At 32.9% G+C, this 13,185-nt stretch overlaps 1 protein-coding gene across 1 annotated transcript; it reads right to left on the minus strand.

The window, feature by feature from the left end:
• Nucleotides 1-4,563: 4,563 nt before the first annotated feature.
• On the minus strand, nucleotides 4,564-12,960 carry LOC139501545 (steroid 17-alpha-hydroxylase/17,20 lyase-like). Its single transcript, XM_071290659.1, has 5 exons — nucleotides 12,760-12,960; nucleotides 11,821-11,950; nucleotides 7,817-8,082; nucleotides 6,604-6,731; nucleotides 4,564-5,032 (listed from the first exon to the last, which is right to left on the minus strand). Exons 1-5 carry the CDS (start codon nucleotides 12,895-12,897, stop codon nucleotides 4,822-4,824), a joined length of 873 nt encoding a protein of 290 aa, XP_071146760.1. The 5' UTR covers nucleotides 12,898-12,960; the 3' UTR covers nucleotides 4,564-4,821.
• Nucleotides 12,961-13,185: the final 225 nt, after the last annotated feature.

Consider the following 13,185-nt stretch of genomic DNA (forward strand, 5'->3'; position numbering starts at 1 on the left):
TAAAGATACTATAGTGTAAAATTTCATCAATTAAAAAAGTGACAACATAGGGTTCTCCTTTAACATTCAATCTATAAATTTTGATTTTGCCAATTTTTTTTTTGGCATGCCGAATCGATGTGCACGCAACTGCGTGTTAGCGTATAGAGAGCTGCGCGCCTAACTTATATGAACGACAAGAGTACAAACAATTGACCATAGCATCAATATCACAATGATGGGATGTACAAATACCGATAACGGTTTCCCTTCCCTATTGCTCTCTACAATTGGCAAATTTCTAGCAAGCGGTCTCATGGTTAAGTTCACTGTATACAGAGAAACTTTCGCTGAATAATAGTAAAGGACGACAATAATTTAATAGCAGTATATTTCTAATGGTTTTGGTAAGATAAAAAACTTCTTTTTGGCTCGCACCGAACAGCAAGCTATAACGGGTCCAAAACATGACTGGTTTAAAACCATTCAAAGAGGAAAACCAACAGTCTTATATATATATTAAAAACAAGAAACATTAATTAACCACATCAACATAAGAGAATCACAGAAGGTCCCTGACGTAGAACAGGTCTAAACAAATGCAGCGGAGTTTAACGTTTTAGCTGGTGCCAACCTTTACTCAAATCTGAAACAGTAGTATGACATTACAACAAAGAAAGACACATTCTAAAATATCAACCGAAGTGACTCACTCGATCAACAAGAAATATTAACAAAAAAAAAAATAAACATACACTGAACGAATAATTTTGATCTAGGACACACTATAAATACAACATGTAATACATTGTCAAACTTGAACCAAAGACAAAATGGCGTTAAATAAAATAACGTACAGGTGGCCCGGTAGTATATCCTGACCCATAGGGATATTGATAGCCTTTTTTAGAATTTTCACCGTTTTCCAAAATTCTAGATACTCTGATCTTTACAAATGACTGTATCTAAAAAAAAAATTATCGATATTTCATAAAGTATACTTTGATAAAGGGCGATGAAAACATTGCTATTTTATTGAACTCCTCAATTTCTTCTCGTAATGAATGAGCCGTTTTACACGCATTATCTCTATACCTTTCGTTAAAAACATCTCATCTTCTTCCTTGCAAGGATTTCATTGACTACTTTGAATGTTTTAATATCCCATATATTCTTGGCGGCATTTATGTCCTATACTTGCGCCTATTATTTGTACAAAGTGACTGGAATTAAAATAATTGTTCTTCAACACTGTGGCTACTAAAGATTTAATTGTTTCACTTTTATGTAATTGTATCGGATAATCACCTTTTACTTGGTATACATACTGGTGCAGTCAAATGAGATTAAAAAGAAATACCGCTCAAACATTATAAGTTATCATGCTTTAACCCAACTAACATGGTTATTTAGAAAAATTGTTGAATGATGAGGGCGAAAGACCGAACCGTTCAACAATTTTCGACTCCGTCTAAATAATCATGCTAGTTGGGTCAAAGCATGATAAAATTTTTGTGCGGTTATGCTAACCGTATTAGGTATATAATTAATGAAACGTTTAATACACAAGTGTCCTAGATTTCACTACTCAATATTAACATGTGAACTCCGCCCACTGACCTCACTCTTAATGTGTATCTTGTAACCTGATGATCTATTGATTTTCCATGTAGTGCATAGTTCATGTGTTTTTTTGCCAACTAAAGATGGAGTCTGGTAAAAGACGATTTGTTGATACTAGTGATGAAGAAATTGAACAAAAACGTTTTAAAATGAGTGCTGACAAAACAATAAAGCAGAATATAGCAGCAGCCACTATTTTCAGGGAGTATTTAAAAGTAAAGAAAATGGATCCTGGATTTGAACAGTATGAGTGTTGGGTCATTTTTATATAGATGTGCGTAAAGCTGATGGAAATCGTTATAAAACAAATTCACTGCAATGCTTGAGATACTCATTGAATAGATATTTAAAGGCTCCACCGTACAATAAAAAAATTGACATTGTGAATGATGAAAGTTTTAGCGCTTCCAGAGAAAATTTTAAAGCGGCAATGGCAGAACTTAAACGCATGGGATTAGGAGACGTCGAGCATTGTCCGTCTATTGACGAAGCTGACAGAAGAAAAATGTATGCCTCAATATATTTATCACCAAATACTCCATTTGAACTTCAAAATAAAGTTCAGTTTGATATTCGCCTGTATTTTTGTCGACGGGGAATGGAAAATATGCCACAAATGACAAAATCCACGTTTTCTGTAAAAAAAAATTAAATATCCGAAGACGGGCTTAAATATGTTGTTAAAACTTTAGATGAGTTGACAAAAAACCATCGCAGCAGTGACAAAGAAAAAACTTTAGGGATAATGCCAGAAAATTCCGGATCTGAATATTGCCCCGTGTCCTACTTTGAAAAGTATGTAAATAAATTAAATCCAGAGTGTGACAAACTATGGCAGAGACCAAAAGATCAGTTTTGGGAAGAGGACCCTTCATGGTATAATAACATTCCTGTGGGCGAAAAAACGCTTGGCAATTTCATGTCATACCTTAGCAAGAAGTGCAACTTGTCTAAAATTTACACTAACCATTGAATCCGTGATACCGGGGCTACTGTTCTAGCTAAAAACTCATATTGCAATGCACAGATCATGGCCGTAACTGGACATAAGTCAGTAGCATCCCTTTCTTTGTATCAGCGGGTTGATAATGATGATAAATGAGGGACGAAAGATACCAAAGGGACAGTCAAACTCATAAATCTAAAACAAACTGACAACGCCATGGCTAAAAATGAAAAAGACAAACAGAAAAACAATAGTACACACGACACAACATAGAAAACTAAAGAATAAACAACACGAACCCCACCAAAAACTAGGGGTGATCTCAGGTGCTCCGGAAGGGTAAGCAGATCCTGCTCCACATGTGGCACCCGTCGTGTTGCTTATGTGATTACAAATCCGGTAAATAATCTAATTCGGTAGGTCATGTTCATGAAAGGGAAGGGGATTGTAGTTACGATGTAAGGAACATATCCGATATCATTTGTGAAACGGTTTATGATAAGATACGTATGGGACAGACTTAACAGAAAGCCTCACTGAACCTTCTAAAGCATTAGCTTTAACTGCTGGTGAAACATCATCAAATATTCGTGCTTTACCAAGCTTAAGTTGTACAGTGCCTCCTAAAACTTTAGCAATTGGTCCTTCTTCTACATTTCTTCCTCTACCGAATATTACACAAGCCAGCACCACACTTATGAGCACAGAACGTAGTTCCGTTACTTATAACGTTGGACAAAAGACTCTGTATACATCTGCTAAGGAACACAAAGCGCCGCCGTTGCCATTTAGTGGACCTTTGCCATGCTTACAACTGCATAACCGCACAATATTGTTTATAAAAAAGAATGACTTCATTTTTAGAAGAAGAACAGATCTGATAGTTTATGAACATATTTTTATTTACCGTTTGGTTTAATGTCCACAAGCGGACAGGATAACAGGTCAACTGGCCTTATGTAGGGCAATACACGAAGATTATCACAAGACAGCGTGTACCTTACTTTGTTCTTTTTTAGCACACATGATTTCAGGTCAATAGTTTAAGCACATTGGTTAAAGGTCAACATATTACAACGCGATTTCTGATTGGCTACAGGCACATGTTTTGTAAAAAGGTTTCTTCTATTGGGACAATTTGATTGGGTTGTGTACGGCGAACATGGTTATTTAGCAGATGGCAAGGCAACCAGTAGAATTCAAGTTTACAACTGCATAACCGCACAATAAATTTTAGTTCAGAAGAAACCAAATATTCATTCAAATTCATTAATCAAAAAATATAGACAACGCAACGGCAAAAAAAAAAAAGAAGAAGAAAAAGACAAACAGGCAAACACCAGGACGTAAAATGGGTAAACATCATCATTAACGGGGTAAGTCATCAATTTAGTTGATCTGACTTAATTTTAGTATTGAGAATGAAGTTGTTAATTGTTGCCGTTAATAGTTTTCACTTCTCTCTTTTTTTTTTTTGAATTACAACGAAATTACAAAAATGAATAAAAACATGATCGATGAACAATAACTCCTATGATGCTGCAATTACAATTTCGCCCTTTATGCTGTTAAACGTAAAGGAAATATTTATTTATTTTTTTACCTTCAATTGCAAAATATCTTACAAGGATTCGATTGAACATTTAATCGGCATATTCAAGATCTTGTCAAAGCGGTTTCTTGCAATAGTTTTAGTTCAGTTTTCATGGCAAATGGGATTCAAGTTTTTATGTATTCATTTTGTTTTATTGATGAAGGCAAAGAACACCAAATATTTCAAAACAGAACGAAATCCGATTGTAAAGTGATATTTGTGTTGCTTACCATGTCATTCTTTTATTTATGTAAAACCCCAAGGACATTGCTTCCATTTCAGAAGTATTCACCCTTTTGTCGTATTTGGACAGTAAAAATATCTTCTAAATTTATTTGTACAATACATTTATTATTTCATAATACATTACGCTTTGATGTTTAAATGAATGTCCAATAATAAGATTAATTAAAAGGTAAATACTTTAAACTATTACTTTTTGGTCAATACAAAAATGGGACAGGCATATCATAATAAACATGATTACTAAGTTTTAACTTAAATTGACCATGACTTCACAAGGAATACCTTAAATTGAAACTTTACCACGAATATATATAAAAAAAAAATGTATCGTATACGTGGTGACCAGACACATCATTATGTCCTACATGCCAAATATTCTCCGGTATTATGATTACTTTTGCTTCAATTTAGCTGTAGTGTTACTGTTTTGTAATCACTGTCGCATAACGAATTTGATCTTATAGGGCTTCGGTTGCATCACCAGACCGGGATTCAGGTCATCTAACCCAAACTCAGCAATAATTTCATTATCTGGTTTTTCGATTGAAGCCGTTTGCAACAAAGTTGCAAGAAAGAGGAACATTCTTGATCTGGCAAATACCTCACCAATACAGGATCTTTTTCCCACACCAAACGGCATCAAACTACAAAACATAAACAATTGTCTACAGATTTTCTAACCAAGATTGAATATAACAGAAGGAACGAATTCGTTACTTTTAATGCGTGTCTCTGTAAGGAATGTTCGTGCATGTGTTTGTGCTGTATTTCTGTCACGTAGTGGTGTCATTTTAGTAATAATTGTTTTACATTGTCAAAAAGCGGGAGATTTGGCTAGTCATTAAATAACGTTCAAAACACTATTTTTCTTAAAATGTCCTGTACCAAATTAGGAATATGGCAGATGTTATCAAATATGTCGTGTATATGTATGTTGGCGTTTGTTTTTGTTTCACTTCAGTATTCCTATTGTTCCTTTGTTTCCTTTTATAGTTTTCCCTATGTTTTAGTTTGTAACCCGGATGTGTTTTCTCTCAATTGATTTATGACTTTTGAACACCGGTATACTACTGTTGCCTTATTTAACATTCAAAGAATAGTTTGGTAAGAAATGTTTCATGTCTGTAATTATTTAAAATTGCAAAGAATTGTTTAAAAAATGCAAAACATTTTCTTCAAACTTCTCGTAAAATTCTTGCAGCGATTCAATCTTACCATTAGAATGAATTACGTATAATAGATTGCACTCTATCTAAAACTAATTCAATATTATCGTTAAAAAGCTGTTTTGTATATCAGACGAATACCAATGTATATATTTTACTTTATGTGAACGGTTGTATTTTGCACTTTAACCACGTTTAAAAAAACAAGTTTTATCCGCCATTGTCTACATAAGTAATGCCTATAATAAGTCTGGAATATGACAGTTGGTTTTTTATTCATTTGATGTGTTTGAGCATTGTATGTAGGACTTTCCATTTGGAGTGTTTCCTGGAGTTTGGTATTTTAAGTTTTTATTGTTTGCATTTAGAACGGTGATATTCTCATTTCTTTCAAATAGAATTGTTGATATCAATAAAAAAAAACTAAGTTATTGAGGAAAATCGTTATTAAATATTAAAAAAGTATATTTGTGCCGCTTTTGACGTATATTCTTTACAGTAGCAGACATGTTTTTGTACATTCTTGATTGATTGTCTGTCTGGCAGTTTAAATGCTTCACATTTGTCAGATTGTCGGTATTGGGATATGGTGCTATGAGTTTAAAAAACATGCAAACTTAATTCAAATATTTCCCAAATTAAGTATACTTTGCCTTTCGTTGTAATCTTAATATACATCTTTTATGAGCTGTCAAAATAATAATTATTATTCTATACATGATAAAGCAAAGTTTAGTTGGAAAAAACGTTACTCAGTTGTAAACCATTTGTCTTTTTGAATAATAAAATATGATAACACTAAAATTTATTTTTACAAAATACTGATGATGAATTCATGGTCACCCAGTTGCGAATATCAGTAACAGACGATGTTCAACAGAGCATCAGGACTCATTGTACATTGTGTCACTCTTCATATGTTCAATTTGCTTGTTCGTTGATTTTTACGGTATTTCAATACTTCTGTTTTTATTTCGCAAACACGTCTATTAACATATTTGATTTTAAAAGATCTTGAAATAATGTGTACGTTTGATTACAAACTTTACCTTTTCCGGAGTGGGTCTGTTGCTGGAACCAAGTTACCAGATTTGGCTAGAAATCGATCAGGAATAAACGTATATGGATGTTCAAAATCTTTTTCATTACGATGGGCAGTCCAAAGGTTTGGGATTATCTAATTATAGATATAAAACAACAAAATTTATGGATGAACACTCTGCAAACTGAAAAAATGTCTATTAAATAGTTTTCAAATTTGTTTTCATACAATATATCTTTATTTTGATTACAGGTGTCGTACCTATACAATGACTTGTTGTTCATCCTATATAATCAGGTTATACAGGTTATACAGACGTTTGGGTTTTGTTTGGAATATGATCACCGAACTTATGAGTCGATTATAAGCAAGAGTACATTTTAACATATGTTTTTATCTGCATGGTGTACATAAATGCCCCATAATTTTTAAATGCAAATAACATTTTATAAAAATTTGTACGTTTAAATGTTAAAAACCGAAAATGTCAACACAATCGTAAAACTTTCTGTGGTAAATTTTGGCTGATGCAGTTGTTTCAAAATAAAAACGTTTGGTTTGTCAACGCAGAGTTTAAGAGAAGCATTTTATGAATAAATTCAGTACATATACTTTGAATAATAGTGCATTAGAAGTGGCATCGACCAAATTATAAATAGTGATAAATTATCTTCTAAAATCTTTTTCAGACTTCTTATGTTGTATGAGAGATAAGACAACCTCCTTAGTTAGACGTAAATAGGTAGAGCCCAATTTCCTTAATTTTATTATGGACTGTGACCTTTTTTAAAATTAGTTTTATCGTTGCTATAATCTTAGTATCACTGCTTCACAATGTGTCATTTCAGGTTAAAACAACATTTTGTCACATTTCTAAATATCAAACCAAATTTTAAGTATCCAAAATATTAATAATGGACATTCTTTACCAAAACCAAAACCAAAACCATAATGTCATCATTTTGCAGTTAAGTTATGTATGGTCTAGTTCATGTTTAAATTCAATAACAACATGTTTATTGTGCAAGCTTCTATGACAAAGAGCAATGAATAGCGTTGAATAACATCTTGATTTTATGGATGTATTTATTTTTTATTAATCTTTTAAATATATATAATGGAGATTCTTAAGCATTCAAATCCTATTTTGTTTTACTTGAGTTTTTAACACCGTTAGTATATCAAATTAAAGGGAAATAACTCTTTACAATTTTGCTTACAGTTGTTCCTTTTTGTATATTGTAACCATTTATTTCACAATCATCTGCAGTAAAATGAAATACTGATAATGGAACGTGTGATATATATCGCAAGGTTTCCAATAGAACAGACTCGATTAACGGACAATTTTCTCTGTCACGGAGAGTTGGTTTTCTGTCAGATCCTATGACATTGTCAATTTCTGTCTGTAGTAACTTTTGAAGTTCCGGTCGTGTTGCAAGGATGTGAACAAGTGAAAGAAGTGTGCCTCTTGTTGTATTATACCCTACAAAGAATAAGTGTATATCAATCTAGAATATGCTTTTTTTTTTTTTTAAATAAAACGAGTTATTTGAGATATATGGTTAAAATAAAACACTTGTCATTCGCTTGGATCCATTTCCGGTGTCAATTTTGACCCAGGATATACAAATGTTTTCGTTCAGATTCACGAACGGCATCTAGCACACCTTTAGGTCCGACGAGTGCAACACATGGATAATTTTATTTACACTAATGATACCAAATTTTATTTAGATAAGTAATGTATTGTCAGAGAAAATTATCAGAATTTTGATTTCAAGTGGAGTTCAGTTTGAACATATGTATGAGACACCATTGTCGTTATTGACACCATCTAACCAAAACAAATATTGAAAAGGATCACCAAAACATCATACTACAAAAATCAAAAAGGTTTCCTCATAAGTGCTTGGGAAAAGTCACTTCAATTTTGGGTACGGCTTTTGTTCTGTAAGAACAAAAAAGTAGATTTGAAACTCGAGAGAAATCAAATCAAACAAAATAGCATGAATTCCTGTCCATTTTTGTTCCGATTAAACATGCTTTATCAGATATGATGATGAAAATAGTATTTTCAATAATTTTCACTTGTCTTGTGCATGATTTGCCATCCGATTTACACTATGCAAATCCTACATAAACATTTACTTTAGAAAGTTTCAAAACCACTGTTACAAACCCTCATTCAAAACAATACAAACTTACAGCTATCATTTCGGATATTGCAAGTCACAGACTTTTCAAACCAGTTCGCATTGAAAAAGAGGAAAAGAGGAAAGATCTTTTCTTAAACTTACCTTTGACAACAAAGGTATCCATGGCATCAACTAAGGCAATATCCTTCATCATAAATTAGTTCATTCGAAAATACCTCCTTGTTTTTAAAATCAGTCTGTACCAATAATTTCTTATACCTATACCAAACCAGTTGCAACTAAAATTTTCAATTACAAACACGTTTTGCTGGATCTTATTTTGACGACTTTAAGTCTAAACCTTCTGATTGCACCTGTGCTAGTTCCTAATTTACATATAATCCTGCTGGCCACGTTATTACCCAAGACCTCAACATTGTTGATAACACTTCCCTGCGAAATTTGTTATCTAAAAGTCCGAAATCTTCAGCCTAAATCCATCAATTGGAATTACAACTTCTAATTACTGATGGATTCAGTCGCGGATTATGACAGGCCATAGGCTAATCGCGAGAAAGAGGACGAAGATACTCTTTCCGAATGGATTAAGGCTGTGAGGTCGTTGATACAAATCCGAATAAAGAAACTGAATGAGTGTATCAATACCCACGCTACGTCAATTTTAACAGACCCAAATGTTTCCAAACACTTATCCTACCTCCATGACAATTACCCCGCAGATAAAGCCTCAAACAACATCGTTTTTGTGTGTAAATATCATTACATAAACTGCTTGAGAAATGAATTAGGGATGAATCCTACTTTGTAAATAATCACTCAGATTCAAATAAAACATTCTCTGAAACTGACATTATCTGATGCTTGATTTCATGATTGACAACATATTTATTACGTTTGGAAGACGTGTTTTCAACAGACTGTCGGAATTCCAATGGGACCCAATTGTTCCCCTCTTCTTGCCGACTTGTTTCTTTATTATTATGAGGTTGACTTCATATGGAACTTCTTAGGAAGAAAGATAAGTAGTGAGCAATATCCTTTAACTTTGCGTTCTGCTATATAGATGATGTTCTCTCACTAAATAATACGAAATTTGGTGACTATGTTAAAGAAATCTATCCCATCGAACTGGAGATTAAGGATACTACATATACAGTTAAGTCTGCCTCATATCGTGACTAACATCTAACAATTGACAATGAGGGTCGGTTGAAAACAAAACTTTATGACAAAAGAGATGATTTCAGCTTCCCAATTGTGAACTTTCTGTTTCTATGAAGCAACATTTCAGCAGCGCTTGCATACGGATTTTATATCTTCCAATTGATGCGATATTCCCGCGCTTGTATTTCCTATCATGATTTCCTTGACCGTTACGGAATAACCTCACAGATGATATGGATATTTTGCTTATGTCGTTACTACAATACCCTCTCCTTTTCATGAATGTGACCTACCGAATTAGACTATTTATCGGATTTGTAATAACATAAGCTACACGACAGGTGCCACATGTGGAGCAGGATCTGCTTACCCTTCCGGAGCACCTGAGATCACCCTCAGTTTTTGGTGGGGTTCGTGTTGCTTAGTCTTTAGTTTTCTATGTTGTGTCTTCTGTACTATTATTTGTCTGTTTGTCTTTTTATTTTTAGCCATGGCGTTACATCTTAGAGTTTCACTGTCCCTCTTGTATCTTTTTTTCCTCTGTGAATAGTTATCAAAGGTACGAAGCTTATACCTTAATACTTGTTTCGTTTACTTAAGACTTATCAGTGACTCAGATCAAAACAGTTATAAAGCTGAACAATTACAAAGTTGGAAAGCATTGAGGGCCATATTTTCCATTTGTAGTGTTAGTGAAGTAAATATAAAAACTAAACGCTATAAATGCCAGGCGTCTGACGAAATTTTTAAATAGACAAATCAGAATCAACACGGGCTTCTTGTGGTCATGCAAATGTCTATCATTCATTTAAATTAAAATTTATCTCTTGCATTTTCATATGAGTTGACGATAAGAAGTGTAAATTGACGTTGTTCGGAAGGCATAAATATGTCAAAAAAGGCAATGAGAATTAAATTATCTAATAATTATCATAAAACTAAACAATAATAATCACATTTTATGTATGTTTTATTAGAATTCGTAATTTGTATTTGCTGACAGCAATCTTAATGCAATTCAGTGTCATATTCTATTCCCGAATAAAAAGAACAGATATAATTGTACTTGCTATCTGTGACAATGTTAAAATAATGCACTGAGAGAAAACCGAAATTGGTAATATAACTCTTAGTGTCATGGTTGAAGGATAGAAATTTTATTATAAGAATTGAATGCTTCTTTTTATAGTTGTTATAGGGTTGATAAATCGTTGATCGTGCACATATTTCATATATGAAGTGCTTCTGAAGATACAAAGGTATTTCTGTCAATGCTTTTATATCCTAATAAAATCATAAAAAGAAGCATTCAATTCTTAAATAGATATGACTATATGAATAATCAATGAAGTTGTTAATTTGCCTGATATAGACAAGTAAAATGATTTCAGTTGGAAAGCAAGTCCTTTGAAACGTCCGTTGTCGTCAAGTTCTACCAGCAGCAATAGCAAGGGGAATTAATTAGGTGGCGCTACAGTCGTCCGTAACGTAAAAAAAAAACAATCGGTTAAGGGATTGAAGTTTAAAGTATTTTTTCAACTTGTCCTGCTATTATTGAGGCCCCTCATGGGGGGGTCCTAGTAATCACATAATCACCATTTTTTTGCCAATATAATCACATAATCATTAAATATTTGCTTATCTTTAGTAATCAAATAATCATAAACTAAAAATACAGTCCTAGGTAATCAAATAATCATGAAATATTTGGCTTAATAATCAAATAATCATTAAAAAAACGGCCAAGTAATCACATAATCAAAAACCCCATGAGGGCCCTCATTATTACAATTGAATTTTAAAATGTGAAGGTTTTTCTACCAATTTGTAAAATTCATGCCTGTGTTTTCCCTAATCTACAGATGGCTTGTTTTGGTGGGAAAATATAATTCAATAAATACCTGCTGATACTACATTCAACATAGTTGCTTTTACATTCACTACTTTCAGTCGTGGCCTTCCTTCTTTATCTGTCTTTGTAACTTCCTCTATCATGTTCTGATACACCCCCTTATGTTCTGGATTTTCTTTCTAAAGGTAAAACGTTCTTAGCATAAATATTACTTCATTTTTATAAGATGAAGGTATATGTTTGATCAACTTCTATTATTTTTTTTTTGTTGTGACACTAATATATACGAATAACTTCTATGCAAATGCTTGTGTCAAATTCGTATGTTTACAAACCTGACAACGGATAGTTTTCTTGCTTATTTGTACATGCGTTGTGAGAACTGAACGCAATGTTATACAGTGCTATAATCACCACAGAGTCGTCTGTGTCGATGTTAAGTGAGCTATCAATCCAAGAAGGTACCAAAATCTCAGAAAGAAAACAATTGGTAGCGATTATTCAAATGATAAATGATTTGTAGTTTTTCATTTTCCATGAATCGTGTTATTGTCCTTAATCGAATGTGAATTTATAAGAGTTTAATAGTTTTGTTTATTTTTTGTTCCTTTTATATTTGTAAAACAAAGGGTACTTGTGTATTAATTTGATCAAAAGACATTAAATGCACAGACAAAACCAATATTTTGTTAAGCTTTCACCTGTTGCAATGCAATGATGTATAGATTATGGAAAAGCTTAAATAACTATAAAGAAAAAAGTAAGATCACAAAAATACTGAACTCCGCGGAAAACTCAAAACGGAAAACTCCTAATCTAATGGAAAAATCAACACATCAAACGAATTGATAACAACTGTCTTTTCCTGATATGGTTCAGGCATTTTCTTATGAAGAAAATGATATATTGACCCTGGTTTTATAGCTAGCCAAACCTCTCACTTGTATGACAGTTGCACCAAATTTGATTTTATATTTAATATATTTACCGCTATCTTTGCAAGTAAATTCATCATCTCGTTCTTCTGCTCTTCGAATTCTTTTAACATTTTTGAATGCTTCAACGGAAAAAATCGAAGGAATGGAAACAATCCAAACAATAAATCCATGCCTAAATTACTGAGCATATTGAAATTGTAGTCCACCTCTCGTAGGATTTTCTTCAGTTTACTGCCTCTTCCAAAACTACAACCTACGATCTATAAAAATATGCATATATATATATATATATATATATATGTAATGGTTTGACATTGATGGTATTTCTCAACAAAATATTTCATATTCATAACATCCATTCATAACATCCCAATTTGTATCTCGGTACACACGTGCATTTTGTGAGGGGTGAAGTGGTACATATAGAGCTACATATATTGTTAAAGCAGCGGGCCCGTATCAGGTATTCGATGTAT

The sequence above is a fragment of the Mytilus edulis genome, chromosome 13 (assembly GCF_963676685.1).
Source record: "Mytilus edulis chromosome 13, xbMytEdul2.2, whole genome shotgun sequence".
Classification (NCBI taxonomy): domain Eukaryota; kingdom Metazoa; phylum Mollusca; class Bivalvia; order Mytilida; family Mytilidae; genus Mytilus; species Mytilus edulis.